This window comes from Eleutherodactylus coqui, chromosome 11 (assembly GCF_035609145.1).
Source record: "Eleutherodactylus coqui strain aEleCoq1 chromosome 11, aEleCoq1.hap1, whole genome shotgun sequence".
NCBI lineage: Eukaryota > Metazoa > Chordata > Amphibia > Anura > Eleutherodactylidae > Eleutherodactylus > Eleutherodactylus coqui.
Genome location: NC_089847.1, coordinates 5,936,102 through 5,957,048, shown reverse-complemented (window position 1 = coordinate 5,957,048; position 20,947 = coordinate 5,936,102). Strand labels below are relative to the sequence as shown.

At 49.9% G+C, this 20,947-nt stretch overlaps 2 protein-coding genes across 2 annotated transcripts; one reads left to right on the top strand and one right to left on the bottom strand.

Annotated features, from left to right (window-relative positions):
- The first annotated feature begins 8,538 nt into the window (after positions 1-8,538).
- USB1 (U6 snRNA biogenesis phosphodiesterase 1) lies at positions 8,539-12,562 on the top strand. Its single transcript, XM_066582694.1, has 7 exons — positions 8,539-8,649; positions 8,932-9,083; positions 9,168-9,351; positions 10,443-10,496; positions 10,768-10,873; positions 12,028-12,111; positions 12,351-12,562. Exons 2-7 carry the CDS (start codon positions 8,972-8,974, stop codon positions 12,453-12,455), a joined length of 645 nt encoding a protein of 214 aa, XP_066438791.1. The 5' UTR covers positions 8,539-8,649; positions 8,932-8,971; the 3' UTR covers positions 12,456-12,562.
- A 2,046-nt stretch (positions 12,563-14,608) lies between these two features.
- Positions 14,609-20,558, bottom strand: SETD6 (SET domain containing 6, protein lysine methyltransferase). Its single transcript, XM_066582671.1, has 9 exons — positions 20,470-20,558; positions 20,023-20,103; positions 19,795-19,939; positions 19,422-19,563; positions 19,140-19,334; positions 16,959-17,118; positions 16,703-16,883; positions 16,471-16,613; positions 14,609-16,255 (listed from the first exon to the last, which is right to left on the bottom strand). Exons 1-9 carry the CDS (start codon positions 20,494-20,496, stop codon positions 15,944-15,946), a joined length of 1,386 nt encoding a protein of 461 aa, XP_066438768.1. The 5' UTR covers positions 20,497-20,558; the 3' UTR covers positions 14,609-15,943.
- Positions 20,559-20,947: the final 389 nt, after the last annotated feature.

The window sequence follows — 20,947 nt, the reverse complement described above, 5'->3', positions numbered from 1 at the left end:
TCTCCTCTCGCCTTCCCTTCTCCTTCCTCTCTCCTCCTCTCGCCTTCACTTCTCCTTCCTCTCTCTTCCTCTCGCCTTCCCTTCTCCCTCCTCTCTCTTCCTCTATCCTTCCTCTCCCCTTCTCCATCCTCTCTTCCTCTCTCCTTCCTCTATCCTTAGTCTCTCTTTCCTCTCTCCTCCTCCCGCCTTCCCTTCTCCTTCCTCTCTCCTCCTCCTGCCTTCCCTTCTCCTTCCTCTCTCCTCCTCTCGCCTTCCCTTCTCCTTCCTCTCTCCTCCTCCCGCCTTCCCTTCTCCTTCCTCTCTCCTTCCTCTATCCCTCTATCCTTCCTCTCTCCTCCTCTCGCCTTCCCTTCTCCTTCCTCTCGCCTTCCTCTATTCTTCCTCTCTCTTTCTTACTCCCTTATGCTGTATAAACAATCCCAGAGCTAGAGGAAGAGAGAAATTGGAAAGAAAGATAGCAAGAGACAGAGAAAGAAGAGAGTGAAAGAGAGGAAGGGAGAGACAGAACGTGACAGAGAAAGAGATAGAAAATGTGAGATAGGAAGAGAGAAAGACAGGCAGGAAGGGGGAGAGAGGAAGAGATAAGAGGCAGAGAAAAAGTGAGGTAGGAAGAGACAGGAACGGGCAGAAAAAGAGATGGAGAGGGAGAAATAGACAGAGGGACTGAGACAAAGGGACAGAATAAAGAGAAGAGAGAAAATAAGAGTGGAAGAGAGAGGGAGAGAACTAGAGAGAGGGACAACAAGTAGGAGATAGGAATAGACATAATAAAAAAGACAGGAGGGAGAGGAAGAAAGAGAGCGGAAGAGGAAGAAAGAGAGGGGAAGAGGAAGATATAGAAGAAGAAAGAGACAGACTGAAAGAAGAAGTAAAAGACAAAAAAATAAGGAGAACGGAAGAGAGAAAGGAAGAAACACATGGAGGGAGAGAAAGAGGGCGAGAGAGACAGTACTAGACAGTGGCAGAGAGGAAGAAACAGAGCAAAAAAGATAGAGAAACGTGGACAGAAAGAGAAATAGACTGAAGGGCAGAGAGGATTAGAGAGACAGAGCAACAGACAGAAGGACAGAGAAGAAGGCTGCCTGCACACAGGTGGATTCGCATTGCGGTATCCGGAGCGAGCGTCCACCTCCGGATTCCACAGCAAATATGCCCATAGCATGCTATTAAAAATGCTTTTTCCTCCATACGAGCAGAAAACAATTGCGATTTTCTGCTCGTGGAGGAAAAAAATCGCAGCATGTTCTATTTTTACACGGATTCCGTGCGGACAGCTTCCATTGAAGTCAATGAAAGCCATCCAATCCGCAGCCCTTCCGCAATGACATCGCAGAAAGGTCGCAAATGCAAGAGTTAAAAAAAATTCTGTGCTGCACATGTCAGACGGTGAGCCGTGCGGACCATCTGCAAGTACAGGTGAAGAAAAGAAGAGAAAGCAGGTATGCGCAGACGTCGCTACTTCCACAACCGGATTCCACATGCGGAATCCAATCTGCCCTTGTGCAGGCGGCCAAAGAGACAGGAGAGAGTGGGGAAGAGAGATAGAAAGGAGGGAGAGAGAAAAGGAAAAGAGAGGAAGAATCAGATAGAGGAACAGACAGATGAAAAGATAGGGGAGACAAAAAGGGAGAGCTATAGGAAATGAGAGAGGAAGGAAGACAGACAAAAAGAGGAAGAAAGAAGAAGTGCGAGAGCGGAAAAAAGAGGGAGAGAGGAGAAGAGAAAGATAAAGACAGACAGGGAAAGAGGAAGAAAAAGGGAGAGAAATGACGACAGTGGGAAGAACAGAGAGAGAAAGTATAAAAGAAAGAGGTAGGGAGAAAGTGGAAGAGACAGAGAGAGGAAGAAACAGATGGAGAGAGGAAGAAAGAGAGGCAGAGAAAGGAAAAACAGAGGAAGAACACTGAGAAAGGAAGAGGGAGAGGGATTGCAGGGATGGTTATATTGGGGTACACAGTAGGAGTAATTATGTCAGGGCACACACTGGGGTTAGGTATATCAGGGTACACATTGGGGGTAGTTATTTCAGAGTACACTAGTGTATTTGTATGAGAGTAAACAGTGGGGGTAGTTATATCAGGGTATTTAATGGGAGGGGGTATTTATATTGTACATAATGGGGTAGTTGTATTGGGGTATACAGTGGGGCAGTTATATTGGGATACAAAGTGTGAGAGTCAACAGTGAGGATAGTTATATTAGGGTACACAGTTGGGGGTATTTACAGTATATGAGAGTGAACAGTGGGGGTAGTATTTTGGGGTATATTGTGTGGGGGTATTCATATGACACTACATAGTGGGACGTGTTGGAGTATTTTAAATTTAGAATTGCAATAAGGCTACCAGGATCTGAGTTCTCTCATGTGTCCAAATGAACGATGATCATTGGAGAAAGAACAAGAGACATCAACTGTGTGGAGTCACCTCTGCGCTCTTTCTGAGGGGCTAGCCCAGTGTTCGCTTTATTATTAGCGCAAATAGAACAAAGAAAGGCATACTGTGCAATCACCGTAGACAACTCCCCAAACATAACAAATCATTATAAAGTCTAACACTGACGTATGCTTCCATTTTTATCTTAAACTGATGAGTACAAGAATGTGGATACAGCGACTAGATACGGTCTCCAAAAACGCTCAAGCCCCCACTACAAGGACTCCCTGCTTTCATGAGCTTTGGACTAAGCTGTATTAATAACAAATGTAACACAAAATACTTAATTACTTTCACATGTCCCCCCACCCCTTTTGATTAGACTGTTATTCCCAAACTAGGAATATCCCATGGGCTAGTCCCACAGGGAAGACTTCAGTGCTTCACCTTAAGGCTGCATTCACACGAACGTATATCGGCTCGGTTTTCACGCCGAGCCGATATACGTCGTCCTCATCTGCAGGCAGGGGGGAGGATGGAAGAGCCAGGAGTAGGAACTGAGCTCCTGCCCCCTCTCCACTCCTCTGCACTATTTGCAATGAGGAGAGGCGGGATGGGGTGGGGCTAAGTGGTGAGAATTAGCCCCGCCCTCGTCCCGCCTATCCCTATTGCAAATAGTGCAGAGGAGGCAGAGAGGGGGCGGGAGCTCAGCTCCTGCTCCTGGCTCTTCCATCCTCCCCCCCTCCCGCAGATGAGGACGACGTATATCAGCTCGGCGTGAAAACCGAGCCGATATACGTTCGTGTGAAAGCAGCCTAAGGAGGACTTATCTTCACTCCATTCCCCAATTTCAGAACTCCTCTGGGTTAGGAAAACCTTGAGCGCTGGACGGTGCAGTTTATATTGTAAGGGGGTGGGCATCTTCACAGGGTATTCCGTTGGACGTACAACTTTGGTAACTCATTTGATTTGTCCCTCATAATGTAGGAAACAAATGTAGCAACTCATTTTTCAGGTTTTTTCAGCGTTGTACTCCAGGAGCCAGAACTTTTTAATGTTTCCGTCGGCAGCCGTACAAGAGCTTGATTTTTTGCTGGATAAATAGTATTTTTTATGGCATCCTTTTTGGGTTCATATAATGTTTTGTATGACTTTTATTCATTTTTTAGAAGGGGGATTGGGTAAAAAAAAAAAAGAAAGTCTACCATTTGGTTTTTGGAACACTTTATTTTTAAAGATTTGCTTTCGTGTTGCCGCATTCCAAGAGCCGTAGCTCTGTAAGGCCTCATGTCCATAAATGGATTAACAAAACCCGCGCGGGTCTCCTGCGTGTGCTATCCGCGCCCATAAGGAAACCGCGGGAAAGCAGGAATTTAAAAAAAAAAAAGAGACAGCACGGCACATGCGCACGTCCCGAGTGCATCCGCCATGCAGAAGAAAGAGGCCTGCACTGAGGAGAGCCCCGCAGCGTCCGGGCAGGTGAGTATAATGTATTTTCTGGCCTCATGTCTGCGGGCCCGTGGATATATGGCCTAAGGGCTCGTTGTTTTTTTCGTGATGAACTCTTGTCTTCATTTATCCAATTTTTGGGAACATCTAACATTTTGATTGCTTTGTATTCCATTTTTTTCTAGATGCAAGATTAACAAAATCTGCAATTCTGACCCCTGATATATCTATACATAGTTATTAGAGCGCCCCCTTGTTACAGTCCTGGGTATAATAGATGATGGGAGAGATCTCTCTACTGACCCCTGATATAATATACATAGTTATTAGAGCGCCCCCTTGTTACAGTCCTGGGTATAATAGATGATGGGAGAGATCTCTGTATTGTCCCCTGATATATCATACATAGTTATTAGAGCGCCCCCTTGTTACAGTCCTTGGTATAATAGATGATTGGAGAGATCTCTGTACTGACCCCTGATATATCTATACATAGTTATTAGAGCGCCCCCTTGTTACAGTCCTGGGTATAATAGATGATGGGAGAGATCTCTGTATTGACCCCTGATATATCCATACATAGTTATTAGAGCACCCCCTTGTTACAGTCCTGGGTATAATAGATGATGGGAGAGATCTCTGTACTGACCAGTGATATATCTATACATAGCTATTAGAGCGCCCCCTTGTTACAGTCCTGGGTATAATAGATGATGGGAGAGATCTCTGTACTGACCCCTAATATATTATACATAGTTATTAGAGCGCCACCTAGTTACTTTCCTGGGTATAATAGATGATGGGGGAGATCTCTGTACTGACCCATGATATATTATACATAGTTATGAGATCGCCCCCCCTGTTACAGTCCTGGGTATAATAGATGATGGGGGAGATCTCTGTACTGACCCATGATATATTATACATAGTTATAGCTCAGGGGAAGCCATCCTTTTTTTTTAACTAAATAATCCCAATTTTGATAACCTCTGAGTATTGTAGTCCATCCACTCCATTTATTACTTTTGTACCCGCTCAGAAGAAGAACAATGTTCTCGTCATGCGCCCCATGATCCGATTTGCCTTGGCAGCAGCTGCCTGACGCTGGCTTCTCCAGTTAACTAAAATCCCCATATTCTTTTCCCTGTCAGTGTTCCCTGGTGGTGGCATGTATTTCCTCTGCCCATGTGCAGAACCTTACATCTATCAGTGTTAAACCTTATTTGCCATTTGTGTTAATATATTTAGTTTTGTATCATCTGCAAATATTGATATTTTACTTCTACCAGGTCATTAATAAATATATTAAAAAGGATAGAGTCCAAAACCGACCCCTGTGGTACCCCACTAGTAACGGTGACCCAATCGGAGTATGCACCATTTATACCCCCCTCTGCTTTCTATCACTGCCCAGTTACCCCCTTACCCACATTCTCGCCCAGACCAGGCATTCTCATGTTACATACCAACCTTCTATGCAGCGCAGGATCCAATGCTTTGGAAGAGTCCAGATACACAAGATCCAGCGACTCCCCGGTCCGGTCTAGAACTTACCTCCTGGTAGAAGCTGATCAGGTTGGTGTGACGAGCGATCTCTCATAAACCCTCTGGATTTCTGTAAGGTATGAACCTCTCACAGTAAAGGCCTGTTTACACGCAACAATTATTGCTCAAAATTGGTTCAAGCGACCGAAAGTGACCGCTAATTGTTACGTGTAAACGCGGGAGGTCATGCACTTTTCTTTGAACAATGGATTTCAGCCCACATAAAATCCATCATTGAAGCTGCTGACAGACTGAGCGAATTCCTTCATCTAGATGCAATTCGCTGGGTCTTTCACAAGACTCCATGATGGATTTGTTTTGTTACCATGCGGCGGCTGCCGTTTGGTGTGGTGTGTGCACTTGTGGGTCCGGGCGGCGACGTGCGCGCAGACGCCTGTGAGTGCAGCTCTATGCATGAGCCCATGGTTATGGGATTCTGCTGGGAGGTAGCGCCTCCCTCTCTCCTCCCCGGGGCGCAGGCTTCTGTTTATAAGGCTGGCAGTGAGGTCCATTCACTGCCAGTTATTGGTTTCGGTCACTGTGTTTGCTTCCTGCTCTGTCAGTCTCCTGTGTTCAGCTTGTTTGCTTTATCTGCCAGGTTCTCCCATCTTCCTCGGTCTGCTTGTATTTCCTGTTGGTTTTCTTTATCTGCCCTTCCTGTCGGTATTCTACCCTGTCCCATCTTGGTACGCCAGCGTACCTCCTCGGTCCCTAGCGAGAGTGGGGACCGCTGCCCAGTTGCCTGCCTGGGGTTAGCCAGGAGTGGAGGCAAGTAGGCAGGGACAGGGGTTGCGGGTAAGTTCTAGGGCAGGGGTCCCCAACTCCAGTCCTCAGGGGCCACCAACAGGTCATGTTTTCAGGATATCCTATTGTAAGAACACCTGTGGCAATGTCTGAGGCACCGACAATAATTGCATCACCTGTGCAACACTGAGGAAATCCTGAAAACATGGCCTGTTGGAGGTCCCTGAGGACTGGAGTTGGGGAACGCTGTTCTAGGGCACCCGGGCTGGCGTATCATCGGGTAGGATACCGTAACATGTTTACTTTGCATACACAATGAGTCCATTGATTATGGAAGGCAAACAGATGTTGAGAGAGGACAATGGAATCCCTCTGGGCAGATCATCCCTCATAGGCCTGGCTGCTGCTGAGTTTACTTTGCTAATGAGGGAAATTAAGTAATTATCCACAATTGACATCGCCTAGCGACGGAATAAAAAAAATTTGAAAAAAAAAATCTGCGCTGCGACTGTCCAATGGTGAGCCGTCTGGACTAACTGCAATACAGATTGATCTGGATTATGGTTTTCTCCAGCAGGTTTCGGGGTATTTTGTAGCTTCCAAATTGTATAGTGTGCACACATCATCGACCAGATCAGACACAAGCTATCAGTCTCATATCCAAAATGGCTCTCTGGGCAGAAACACCCAGACAGCCCCTTTTATTGTAAAGCATAACACCTGCCCTTTAATGGGCGTGCAACAGATTACATCAGTAACATATAGGATTCTCATTTGTTGGAGCATATAGAATCCCCCCTCCTTCCTGCCCACCTTCTCTCAACTCCAATGTATAAGCAAGTCTTTGTCTTACAAACGTGCTCAAACCTGAAACTGAAAGTAAGTATCTCTTTGTTGAAGAAGATTCTGTGTGGGGGGATGGGAAAGGACTGGGAAAACACTCAAGATGAACACAAGCAATAACATAACACTGTGTAATGTTATGTTATTTCCTTATGCAGCAGAGTTCCACATTAGGCTGAAGTCACAAAACACATATCTTTTCACCATGCCATTGTCCAGCAATTACTATAATGAAATTATGCAGTCATTAGCCTCTAAGAGTTAAAGTCACTACAGCTGCGTAATACCTCTAGTTTAGCACAAATCAATAGACATTTTACACTGACTAATTATCATGTCTATCACAAGATATAAACATTTCAGCGCCGCTGCCGCCCGTGGTCGGAGCCAGATTCCTCTGCGGGCTCCTGCATGCGGAACCCGATTCATCCGAGTGCGAGCGGCCTGAGGGAGGCAGGGAGGGATTTATAGATATATATTTACATATATGCAAAAATTTCAAATAAGCAATAATTAAATAAGTGACTCTTCCCAAGTCCCGCACGTCTGACAGAGGACACCAAGCGGACAGCCGCACGCTCGCTCAGGTCCTGCTTCATATAGCGCTTATCTGTAGCTTCTGTTCCTCTGGTCTCCAGAAAGGACTCCCAGCCTTCAAGCGTTGATCTTTACTGACCCCCCGAAGAAGTGCAACACACAATACTTAATACGGGGTAGTTATATTGGGGTACACAGTAAGCGGGGGAGTTATATTGGGGTACACAGTGGGCGGGGGAGTTATATTTTGGTACACAGTGGGCGGGGGAGTTATATCGGGGTACACTTTGGGCAGGGTAGTTATATTGGGGTACACAGTGGGCAGCGTAGTTATATCAGGGTACACAGTGAGCAGCATAGCTATATTGGGGTACACAGTGGGCGGGGGAGTTATATTGGGGTACACAGTGGGAGGGGTAGTTATATTGGGGTACACAGTGGGCGGGGTAGTTATATCGGGGTACACTTTGGGCAGGGTAGTTATATCGGGGTACACAGTGGGCGGGGTAGTTATATTGGGGTACACAGTGGGCGGGGTAGTTATATCGGGGTACACAGTGGGCAGCGTAGTTATATTGGGGTACACAGTGGGCGGGGTAGTTATATCAGGGTACACAGTGGGCAGGGTAGTTATATTGGGGTACACAGTGGGCGGGGTTGTTATATTATCAGGGTACACAACAGAGACTAGTTTTATTGGGGTACACTCTGGAAGTATATATACAGGAGTATACAGTGTAGGGGTATTTCTATCAGGGTACACCGTGGGGGGTAGTTGTTTTGGGGTACACTTGGTGACTGGAGAGGGTCACGCATCTACTAGGGTGGTCGCTCTTCCATCCATTGAGGAGAGCGTGGTGCAGCTTCTGTCAGCGGCTTCCATCATCTGGACCCTCAGGAACAGACAGCAGATGTCTTCATTCTCACAACCTGCATTTCCTCTAAACTGCGAGCTCTGAGTACCAGCAGGGCAGGTCACGTGACGCGGGCGGGGAAGACGGGCGGAACCTGAAGTAAGTATATTTGTTGCAGGGGGACATGTTACAGCACAGCGCAGCTTCCGGGGCGGGGTCAATCTGGCGCTAGTGGACTACAGCAGCTCTGAGGATGAGGGAGACTCGGCGGAGCGGCGCGGGAATGTGACGTCAGCAGCCAGGTGCTGCAGTGTGATAGATCAGTATATATATATATACACGGCTGTGCTATAATAATATTATATGTGGTAGTGCTGCTGTATATACGGCCACAGTACTGTTATGTTATATATGGACGTAGCACTGACCGAGACATATCCGCTGCGGTCGCGTTGTATACGGTGTGGCGGTTATTGGGCGGCCGCGGTGCTTTTATGTTACATTATAATACGGACGTTATAACTATTGGCCCTTTTGTGCAGTGGGACTGAACCTAATCTGATCCCTTTTTCCCGTGTCCGCAGACCGCCATGTCCGCTCCCCGTCCCACCATCTATACTGAGCATGTTCCCGGACGCAGGCGCTGCGCAGCTCGATGATGTCAGCAAACATGGTGGACGTGTGCGGAGCTTCCGTCATGAGCGCGGAAACTGGGCGTCCTATGTGTATGCGGCACGTGAGTGTTAGGGAGGCGGAGCCTGCAGTGATGGGTGGAGCTGGCGGCAGTCTCCGCTCCTTACCGTTTCTTCTTATCTTTCAGTCCACCCCCGTGAGGAACTCTGGGAGATGCTGGAGGAGCTGCGGTCTGTGGCCAGGAAACATGGCGTCGGCCTGACCAGAATGGAGGAGCTGCACGTGAGCTTGTCGCAGACGGTCGTCCTGCGTCACCACTGGATCCAGCCGTTCGTGCAGTCGCTCAGGGACCGACTTTCTTCTGTGAGACGGTCAGACTTTGTGGGGGAGGGGCAGCGGGAGTTTGGCTTCTAGCATAGTCCACATTAATTGTAGGGGCTGCTTGTGTGTTCACTACAAGCCGTATGGCGGCTCACCTGCAGTCATGTCACATTAGGGGGCGCTCTTATGTTAAAAAGATATTGCTCCCTGTTATCAGCTGGGGTGGAAGTGGCTTCTATGTAGAGGAAACGTAGGGTCCCCCGTGTGTCCTTTATCTTCTCCACTCTGGTATTAGTGTATCTTGACGCCACCAGGAAGCTAGGGGTTTGACAGGGGGAACGCCCCTCTCACACTTCCAGCTCCCGATTGGATGACGTCAGAAAGGTCCTACCGTGTTTCCCCGAAAATAAGACACTGTCTTATATATTTTTTGGCCCCCAAAAGGGCGCAGTGTCTTATTTTCAATACACAAGACGCTGCAATACATCTCGCACTGCCGTGGATATCCAGCCGGTGGCATGCAGGACATAACGGAGATCCGGCGAGAGGAGGCGGGAAGGCAGCTGTCAGGTCGGCTGTGAGCGGGGAGATGGAACCGCAGCCTGGACCGGCCGGTGACTGTAGCTGCAGCAGCGCAGGCTCAGGTTGTAAAGAGCAGCATGTGGGAGCTTAGCGGGGATTACAGGGGCGCCCACTAAAGTCCAGGCGTGGGGAGCTGTTTTAGGAGCCGGGACGCCAGATGCTGCGCGGGGCAGCTGTATTAACACGTGGGGAAACGGCCGCGGGGACCACTAGTCACAGCAGGGGAGCCGGGTGCGGAGAGCAGTATTAACACATGGGGAGCCAGCAGGGAAGAACAGCAGCGGAGGGACAGGATAGGAGCACAATTAACACCTGGGGACCCGGGAGAGGACACCTGCAATGGAGATTTGAGGGCCGCCGATGGCAAAGCAGGAGCATAACAGCAGTATTCACAGGGGACAGCATAATTTAACTTAGCTGCCAGGACCTGATGCCGAGCTTTCTCTGCAGCCAATTAGCTTCTGGGGGCGTTACTAGGCACTCAGTCTTGTCTTCACCAGGACTTCCTGGTGGCTTCAAGATACACTAATACCCTCCACTCTGACCCTTTCCTGTGCAGGTTCCTGTGTGTCGCTGACCGGCTGAAGGTGTATGTCAACCAAGAGAAGACCAGGTGAGGCGACCTATGATCTATCTGGCTAGATGCTGGAGGGGAAGAATGGTGGTCCGGTAGGGCCGGCTGCATGGTGTAGGGTTGGCGTGCGCCGGGGCAGGCCGCGTGGTGTAGGGTTGGCATGCGCTGGGGCCAGCTGCGTGGTGTGCTGGTGGAGGAGGGCAGTAAGTGGTCTACTTTGGATTTGTCACCATCGGGTGTGTGCCGGTCAGTATGAGCGGTCGTTGACAGTTGTTCTCTCTTGTGACAACTATCTACTCCTTTTGTGCAGGACGTTCTTGGGACTGGAAGTGTTGAGCGGACAGCAGCAGCTCTTGGAAGTTGTGTCAGAAGTGGACAAGTCCTTACAGGAGTTTAGTCTGGAGACTTTCTACCAGGTCAGAGGCTTTCTTCCGTCGGTGAAGGTGACTGATGGAAAATACTCTCTTGCCATTCTGTGGTCCCACTGGTGATCTGTTCACAAATATGAACGCTATTTTTTTCAAATTAGGGGCATACACATGAGCGATGGCTTCCTGCATGTCACCACGATGCAGGAAACAAATTGTGGCATGCTCTATCTTTGTGCTTGCTCTCGTATTATTTTCAGTGGGGCTGCTGGCAGCATCAGGGCGCATGATGCCAGCTCTCACCGTGGCTGATCCTTTCTTTCCCGAAGTGATGCAAGGTTGTTTTGACATAAAATGATTCACAGCCCCATATCGTGAAGTTAGCCTAAAGGCTTGGTTATGTCTTTGGAAGCATTTGTCGCATCAGGTGTGCATGAAGAAAGGTGGCGAGGGGTAGATGTCTCTGGAGCAGTTGGACTCAGTATTAGTGTATCTTGATGCCACCAGAAGCTAGGAGTTTGACAGGGCTTAGATGAGTAACACCCCCGTCATACCCCTAGCTTCTGATTGGGTGAAGAGCTGAAGGTCCTGCTACCTTTCTTTTGCTTATTCCAACAGGCGTCGGCGAGCTGCGGCGCTCTGACAGCAGTTACCCGGCGTTCACCCCCACCCCTTTCCTGCTGTAATCGTACTGCTGCGGCCCTCTGACAGCAGGTACCTGGTGATCCCGCCCAGGGAAAGCATATCAGCGATTTCCTTCCCCCTCGCAAACAGCTTGCGCGGCGAAGTGTTTTACTAGGCGCGGAGGCGGCAGGGGAGATGCTGACCCGGTGACCAGCATGAGCAGCGGGACGGGTGAAGATGAGCCGGGATAATAGGAGCACGGATGGCAAGGCAGCAGCACAAACCTGTATTCACAGGGGAAGGCATCATTGTACTTACCTGCCACGACCTGCAGCTGAGCCTTCGCAGCAGCCAATGACCTTCTGGGGGCGTCACCAGGCAGTCAGTCTGATCTCCACCAGGACTTCCTGGTGGCGTCAAGATACACTAATACCGTTGAACTATTAGGTTGTTGCAGATCTGCATCCCATCAATAGAAGGTCACAGATTAGCAATTTGGCATAAAATTATGGTCTTGAGAGCAACTGTGCCCAAAAGTCACCAAGGCAACTTGTCTCATCTGTAATCTCTCTCCCCAGAATCCCTCCTTTCACCTCAGCTTGGCCTGGTGTGTGGGCGACGTGACGGAACCTCTACAGGATACTTGTCTGCTGGCACTACAGGTGAGGGCATCGGGCAGGACTGTGCCAACCCATCAGACGTGATATAGAGGCTGGTTGTCAGCAGTCACAGATGAATAGCTGTTACTATAGTATAAGGTGTGCGGACCTCGTGTCTGATTGCATGTAGTTATATCCGTACCGTCATGCCTGGGCGGCTGTGACATCATATAGGGCTTGTTTGTCAGTAGTAGGTGGGTGTAACTGATAACCTCTTATTCTCTTATCTTTCTCCATTGCAGAAGGTTGTGGATGACTTTGAAGACTCTGATGTTCTGACGCGGTTCTATGTAGATGAAATTTGTTGTAAGTGTGGTAATAAAGTGAAGTGCATTCCCCTCCATTGACCAGCGGCTGATCGTACCTGTTGGGTTGGATTGCTCCTGTCCTCAGCGCAGCCTGTATGTATAAGATCTGCTGCGGGAAGCTTTCTATAAAGTGTTCTGGTTATTTCTCTCCCGTCTCTGATTTGTTGCTGCGGCGTGCATACTGACCCCCACATGGGCAGCAGTCCTGGAACTACATGCCAGAACCCATTCGCTCATTGACTGCAGTGCCATATACTGCCAAAATGTAACTGCCCAGGCTCCACTTCTCTTAGCTGCTGCAGCATACTGCACCAAAGCCCCGCTGCCAGCCAGGGATAGGCAAGTCACATGCCCACCGCAGCAGCCGCTCCCCACAGATAGAGGGAAGTTAATCTTTTCCCATACCCAGAAGGACTAGATATTTATGCGGCATGTCTTTGTATATAGGTGATCTGTAGCATACGTCAACATGACCGCTACCCTGATGGCATAGCATGCCTCCTATTCAAAGTGAATGAGAACCGCTGCACCGGGCAAAAGGCATGTTGGCAGCTGTTGCATCGGTACATGTAAGGCATTAAAAGGGGTTTTCCTAGCTCTAATAGACTGGGTCAGCAGCGGCTGATGGCTGGGGGTCCGCTAATCAACTGCTCTAGCAGGGGGGCTGCTGTGCAGAGCACCGTAAGGAAGCAGCACATTGCTCCATAAAGTCTACCGCGGCCCTGAATGGTACCATAGCCGTATATCAACCCTGACAGACAGCAGCCTGCCACCAATCAGCTATGGCACAAACGTTATGGCAGAAATACTCCTTTAATTGAGCAGTGAATCGGGGTATTCAAGGTATTCCCATTTTGGCTTTTCATAGCAGTGACCGGAAACTGCTGCCCTGGCTACTGGCCAAAGCCTATAGCAAGAGCCGAGCGCTAAGCATAGTGCTAGTGGCAGAGTTCTCATTGATGTGAATGGAGCTATGGAAACAGTGTAGCAGAGCATGCGATGCCGTTTGCGTAAGTCCCATTCACTTCACGGAGACCTGCAGCGGCGCTGTGCTAAGCGCTCGGCTCTTTCCGACAGGTGGAGTCCTTGATTCATATTTCCTTACAGTGAGATGCAGGGGCTAGGAAGTCTGCTGTGTGGAAAGGAATATCTTTCCCACCGTTACACTGACATCTGCATTCCAGCTATCTATTACATAGGCGCTGACATCACTGCTCTCCAAATATGTTATATTACACGGGCAGTGACATCAGCGCTCTCTGGATCTAAGTCATATATTACACAGGGGCAGTGACATCAGCGCTCTCCACATATCAGTTATATATTATACAGCGGTGACATCAGCGCTCTCCGGCTGTCAGTCATCTATTACACAGGGGCAGTGACATCAGCGCTCTCCGGCTGTCAGTCATCTATTACACAGGGGCAGTGACATCAGCGCTCTCCGGCTGTCAGTCATCTATTACACAGGGGCAGTGACATCAGCGCTCTCCGGCTGTCAGTCATCTATTACACAGGGGCAGTGACATCAGCGCTCTCCGGCTGTCAGTCATCTATTACACAGGGGCAGTGACATCAGCGCTCTACGGCTGTCAGTCATCTATTACACAGGGGCAGTGACATCAGCGCTCTACGGCTGTCAGTCATCTATTACACAGGGGCAGTGACATCAGCGCTCTCCGGCTGTCAGTCATCTATTACACAGGGGCAGTGACATCAGCGCTCTCCGGATGTCAGTCATCTATTACACAGGGGCAGTGACATCAGCGCTCTCCGGCTGTCAGTCATCTATTACACAGGGGCAGTGACATCAGCGCTCTCCGGCTGTCAGTCATCTATTACACAGGGGCAGTGACATCAGCGCTCTACGGCTGTCAGTCATCTATTACACAGGGGCAGTGACATCAGCGCTCTACGGCTGTCAGTCATCTATTACACAGGGGCAGTGACATCAGCGCTCTCCGGCTGTCAGTCATCTATTACACAGGGGCAGTGACATCAGCGCTCTCCGGCTGTCAGTCATCTATTACACAGGGGCAGTGACATCAGCGCTCTCCGGCTGTCAGTCATCTATTACACAGGGGCAGTGACCTCAGCGCTCTCTGGCTGTCAGTCATCTATTACACAGGGCAAGTGACGTCAGCGCTCTCAGATCTCAGTCATATATTACACTGGCGCAGTAACATCAGCACTTTCCACACATCGGTTATATATTATCCATCAGTGCGCTCCAGATGTCAGTCATAGATTATAAAGCAGTGCCATCAGCGCTCAATGGTCATACGTTACACGGGGGCAGTGACGACAGCGCTCTCCGGCTATCAGTTATATATTATCCATCAGCACTCTCTGGCTATCAGTTATATATTATACAGCAGTGACATCAGCGCTCTCCTGATGTCAGCCACATATTACACAGGGGCAGTAACATCAGCGCTATCGGATCTCAGTCATATTTTACACTGGGGTAGTGATGTCAGCGCTCAATGAATTTCAGTCATATATTATACAGGAGCAGTGACATCAGTACTTTCCACACATCAGTTATATATTATCCATCAGTGCGCTCCAACTGTCAGTCATAGATTATACAGCAGTGACATCAGCGCTCAATGGATCTCAGTCATATGTTACACAGGGGCAGTGACATCAGCGCTCTCCTGCTCTCAGTCATATGTTACACAGGGGCAGTGACGTCAGCGCTCAATGGATCTCAGTCATATGTTACACAGGGGCAGTGACATCAGCGCTCAATGGATCTCAGTCATATGTTACACAGGGGCAGTGACATCAGCGCTCTCCTGCTCTCAGTCATATGTTACACAGGGGCAGTGACATCAGCGCTCTCCTGCTCTCAGTCATATGTTACACAGGGGCAGTGACATCAGCGCTCTCCTGCTCTCAGTCATATGTTACACAGGGGCAGTGACATCAGTGCTCAATGGATCTCAGTCATATGTTACACAGGGGCAGTGACATCAGCGCTCTCCTGCTCTCAGTCATATGTTACACAGGGGCAGTGACATCAGCGCTCTCCTGCTCTCAGTCATATGTTTCACAGGGGCAGTGACGTCAGCGCTCTCCAGAGATCAATGTTATAATATAAAGGAACAGTAATATCAGTTATATATTATACAGCAGTGACATCAGCGCTTTCTGGATCTGAGTCATATATTACACAGGGTGAAAGGAAAGTGGTGGAGCCACTTCATGGGTTGATGTATAAAGTTTGTTGATGAATAGTGGTACAATTGTACGTGGAAGGTTCCAGCGCTTTCCAGATATCAGCTATATATTATACAGCAGTGACATCAGCGCTGTTTGGGGATCAGTTATATATTATACAGCAATGACATCACTGCTCTCGAGATACAAGTCATACATAATCAGGTCACTGTATACAGATGTTCCTATGAGATGTAGTTCGGTTTCCAATATCTCCTATTGTACATATCAGCCGCCTCGGCTCAGTCTTTGTGCTCCATGAAGCTACAGTCGTTTCTTACAGTAAAAGAACAGGATTTCTGTCACCCGGTCAGCTCCAGTAGTCGGTGTAATATCCATTTTTGTCCATACCGCACCTGGAGGGAATATTGCTCCCTGCAGCTGAGCTTTGCATAAGCAACAGTCTCATCTAAGAGCGCCTGGTCACTCTGTAGGTCGCTGGCGTACGCCTTGAGGGCAAGTTCTGCGGTTTTGTGAAGGAGTCTGCGCCAGGCAGGTGGCAGCCGTGAGATCTCCTGGTTACTCAGGGTCTCTTCCTCCTCCTCATCGTCATCCTCCTCCCAGCCTTCATTCTCCTTGTACTCTGCAAAGTTCTCTGGCGACATGCACAGCAGCTGGAAGAGAGACGAGATCCAGGATGGGGTACTACAGTAATACTGGGGTGGAGGGAAGCCCCTACAGCTCGAGGGCCGCTGGCCTATAGAGCGACAGACCAGTAATGGCAGCAAAGTTTGATTTCCTTCTGATCAAGCAGCTAATAACTAGGGTATCTGCGGTACGCTCCACCCCCAGCTTCATATGGGATGGGGGCGGAGTCATAATCACTTACCTTCAGACATGTCCTCAACTCATCCTCTGTCAGTACTCCTTCACAGCCGAATACAAGAGTTCCTTCCTCGCTGACCATGCCCATGTGACAGAGGAAGGTCCAGCGGTCCCGCACCTGCGCCCGCTCCTCTTCTGACTCCGCCCCTAGAAGCAGAAAACTGATGAGACAGATCCTTGAAGCAGCCTGGCAGGACAGAGCGAAGAGCACCTACCCAGCAGCGCAGAGTACCTACCCAGCAGCGCAGCCTCCTGTAAAGTCGCTGTTGGGATGTCGGCAGTCTCATTGCTGTTGTTGGGATGCGGTTCTGCAAATCCGTACATGTGCAGAAGCTGCCAGTTTCCCATCTCTCCGTAAGTGTTGAAGAGCTCATCTCCCGCCATTACCGGCCGTGTGGTCACCATGCGCAGAGACTCCTGGTACAACAGAGGTTACATGCAGATCACAAAATGTCTATGTCCAAACCAAGAGGACGTCAACAAGAAACTCACCGGTGTGAACTCCAACTGTGCATTGTGGTGCGCAACATGATTCAGTAAGTCGGCCACTGGAACCATCATTGGTGGGAGCGTGCCCTTCCTACAATCCTCTTCGTCGTCGTCATCATCATCATCATCATCATCCTCCTCTTCCTGCAGCGGCTCCTGGAAGCTAAGAAGCATCTGATGAGATGATCTGCAGCCCTGGCCCTGTGTCCTCCGCATAGCCTGCAACTATGGAACTTTGGAGGATTCAGTGCCGCAACTTACTCCTGCCGTCCTCCTTAAAGGGTTTGTCTAAGAAATGTCCGCTGGCTGTGATGAGGAGACCGGGGGCGGAGCCTACACTACACGCTTCTGTCTGCCTTCTCCCCTTCCTCTTGCCTTTTAAGACACGTTTGTGAGACTCCACAGACAGCAGACGTTTTTTTACATTTCCTATACGACTCCTTTAACAGTTTTTAAATATATATTTCAATCAAAAATCGATCATTTAGTAAAATGGTTCCAGAGACGCATGTTGTGAAGTCTGCGCTCCTCTGCGGTATCAGTAAATCTGCTCTTCTCTGCTGTATTAGTAAGGTTGGTTTCAAACAGCCGAGAAACTCACGCAAGATTTCTGCATTGCGAGACTCACAAATCTCACGCGAATACGAACCCTATTCTTTTGAATGGAGTCATATACACGAGCGATGTGTTCCCGCATCGCAGTGCGGTGAGAAAAAAAACAAAACACACTGCATGTTCCATCTTTTGGCGTTCCTCAGAACACATCGCCCATTGTTTTCAATGGGACAGTAAAACACATCACACGGCCTGCGATGTGCACGCAAGGCTTCCCATTGAAAACAATGGGAAACACTTGCCGATTCTCTAATGCAGCTAAAATCCATGCCAGAGAATCGCTACTTCACAGAAGTGATGGGAGGCGTTTTTGCAGTGTGTAGATAGTCTAATTCTGCGCTCGGCCGCTCCTCTCTGCTGTAGCGGCTAATCTGCGCTCGGGCGCTCCTCTCTGCTGTAGCGGCTAATCTGCGCTCGGGCGCTCCTCTCTGCTGTATCGGTTAATCTGCGCTCGGCCGCTCCTCTATGCTGTATCGGTTAATCTGCGCTCGGCCGCTCCTCTATGCTGTATCGGTTAATCTGCGCTCGGCCGCTCCTCTCTGCTGTAGCGGTTATTCTGCGCTCGGCCGCTCCTCTCTGCTGTAGCGGTTATTCTGCGCTCGGCCGCTCCTCTCTGCTGTAGCGGTTATTCTGCGCTCGGCCGCTCCTCTCTGCTGTAGCGGTTAATCTGCGCTCGGCCGCTCCTCTCTGCTGTAGCGGTTAATCTGCGCTCGGCCGCTCCTCTCTGCTGTAGCGGTTATTCTGCGCTCGGCCGCTCCTCTCTGCTGTAGCGGTTATTCTGCGCTCGGCCGCTCCTCTCTGCTGTAGCGGTTAATCTGCGCTCGGCCGCTCCTCTCTGCTGTATCGGTTAATCTGCGCCCGGCCGCTCCTCTCTGCTGTATCGGTTAATCTGCGCTCGGCCGCTCCTCTATGCTATATCGGTTAATCTGCGCTCGGCCGCTCCTCTCTGCTGTAGCGGTTATTCTGCGCTCGGCCGCTCCTCTCTGCTGTAGTGGTTATTCTGCGCTCGGCCGCTCCTCTCTGCTGTAGCGGTTATTCTGCGCTCGGCCGCTCCTCTATGCTGTATCGGTTAATCTGCGCTCGGCCGCTCCTCTCTGCTGTATCGGTTAATCTGCGCTCGGCCGCTCCTCTCTGCTGTAGCGGTTATTCTGCGCTCGGCCGCTCCTCTCTGCTGTAGCGGTTATTCTGCGCTCGGCCGCTCCTCTATGCTGTATCGGTTAATCTGCGCTCGGCCGCTCCTCTCTGCTGTATCGGTTAATCTGCGCTCGGCCGCTCCTCTCTGCTGTATCGGTTAATCTGCGCTCGGCCGCTCCTCTATGCTGTATCGGTTAATCTGCGCTCGGCCGCTCCTCTCTGCTGTATCGGTTAATCTGCGCTCGGCCGCTCCTCTCTGCTGTATCGGTTAATCTGCGCTCGGCCGCTCCTCTCTGCTGTATCGGTTAATCTGCGCTCGGCCGCTCCTCTCTGCTGTATCGGTTAATCTGCGCCCGGCCGCTCCTCTCTGCTGTAGCGGCTAATCTGCGCTCGCCAGCTCCCCTGGCTGGGCACTGGTAACGGACTCCTCCTCACCTGTATGCCATGACAAATGCCACCATCCTCTTGTACAGATCCAGGGAGTGCTTCTGAGGACAGAACATTTTGGGGTGTTTCCTGATGAAGGGTAGCACGATGTCGCTGTACTCCCGCTCCATGTTCTCCAAGTCTCCCTTCACGGCCTCGATCACACCGGTGCCCTTCAGCAGCTGCAAACGCTCATCCTCCGACCTGCAGGGAAAAGCTACTGGGTTCATTGATTGCCCTGAGTTTCTGATGGCCATCCACCACACCAGCTAAATACGCCAACGTCCTCACCAGAACATGGGCAGATCAGGGGGTGTCAGCTGGGGCCACAGTCCAAAGTACGGAGCCCACAGAGAAGATTCATCTGTGGCTTCATACATGAGAGAGATGAGCAGAGGAACCCAACCAGAGCTGCTGTCCAGGATGTCTTGTTCTGGGGCAGAAGGAGGAGATGATCATGGAGAACAAAAGCACAAAATACCTGCGGCTGCACCGCCAGAAAAGCCAGCGCCACCGTCACGCCTGAATACTGGGAAGTCCAGCGCCACCCTTACTCCTAGCGGCTGGGGACATCTCCACGGTTACACCCAGCTACTGGGGACTCCACCACTACCTGATCCTTATAACGGTACTACCACGTTCAGCAGACACGTCCCAGCAGTACCTTTCTCCAGAAGGTCCCGGATCCTGGTGGTGCGCTGGGATAGGAGGGCGGAGCGGGGAACACTGAAGATCACCTCTCCTGCCGGAAGATCCTCCCGTGCCAGCATGCCGTACTGCCAGACCGTGCCCTGGGTGCTAACGTAGACCTGGAGAAGATACAGAGGCCATTGGCGTCTCCCCTGGAGGCCCCAATACTCCAATCAACCCTTTCCTCCATATTGCTACTCACCTTCGGGTTCAGCTGGATGTTAACCTTTTGGCACCACTGGAGGAAAGGCAGGAGCAGAGCGTCCCCCTCATCCTCCACCACCTGAGCAGGGCAAGACCCCATAAGGAAGAAAAACAGATGTAATGTACAGTATGGTGGGATATATATAATTAGCGTAATATCATGAGTTAGTATAATGTACAGTGTGATGTAATAACAGTATAATGTACAGTGTGATGTAATAACAGTATAATGTAACTTCATGTATTAGAAAAAATGCACAGCATGGTGTGATATATGATGTACAGTGTGATGTAATAACAGTATAATGTGCAGTGTGATGTAATAACAGTATAATGTACACTGCAATGTGGTGTTAGGATATAATGCACAGCATGGTGTGATATCAGTAATATTAATATAATGTACAGGCCATTTGCGGTAATATCATGCTGCTGTATGCGGCACCTTAAGTCTCTTCGGCTCCGGGCTCATCGTTATCTTTCAGCACGTGTTTCCGGGTCACGTCCGGGACAGGTCGCGTGGCATCCTACAACTTCCGGTGCGTGGTCACATGATTGAGTTAAGCTTCGTTCTTGCCTGTGTGGTGGGAAACGCTGACGTGGTCACGTGATGTAAACACAGGCCGCCCGCCAGAAGCAGCCGTGACGGCGGCGGTGTGTAGCGCTGGGGGCCGCAGTCACTGCCGGCCATCCCCGGCCCCGGCTGTCTGGGTACATATGGATGTTCTATAGTCTCCAGTCTATAACGGCGCGTTCACACTAATGTATAAACTCCATTGGTTTGCATCGGGGTGTTCAGACATGTTTATCAGGTGTCACAGACCGAAGCCAGAGGGCTGTGTGACTGCGGACGGTACATGCGTGTTCCTGTATGACGTCAGCTGGACCTGCTGGCGTGTTCACTGCGTGTTCATGTATGGCGT

Coding starts and splice junctions, on each gene's coding strand:
- USB1 (XM_066582694.1), top strand. CDS start 8,972: ATGTTCCCGGACGCAGGCGCTGCGCAGCTCGATGATGTCAGCAAACAT. Junction 10,497..10,767: donor GTCAACCAAGAGAAGACCAG/GTGAGGCGACCT, acceptor CCTTTTGTGCAG/GACGTTCTTGGGACTGGAAG. Junction 10,874..12,027: donor GTCTGGAGACTTTCTACCAG/GTCAGAGGCTTT, acceptor CTCTCTCCCCAG/AATCCCTCCTTTCACCTCAG.
- SETD6 (XM_066582671.1), bottom strand. CDS start 20,496: ATGAGCCCGGAGCCGAAGAGACTTAAG. Junction 19,335..19,421: donor CCTGATCTGCCCATGTTCTG/GTGAGGACGTTG, acceptor TTTTCCCTGCAG/GTCGGAGGATGAGCGTTTGC. Junction 16,614..16,702: donor ACAGGAGGCTGCGCTGCTGG/GTAGGTACTCTG, acceptor TTCTGCTTCTAG/GGGCGGAGTCAGAAGAGGAG.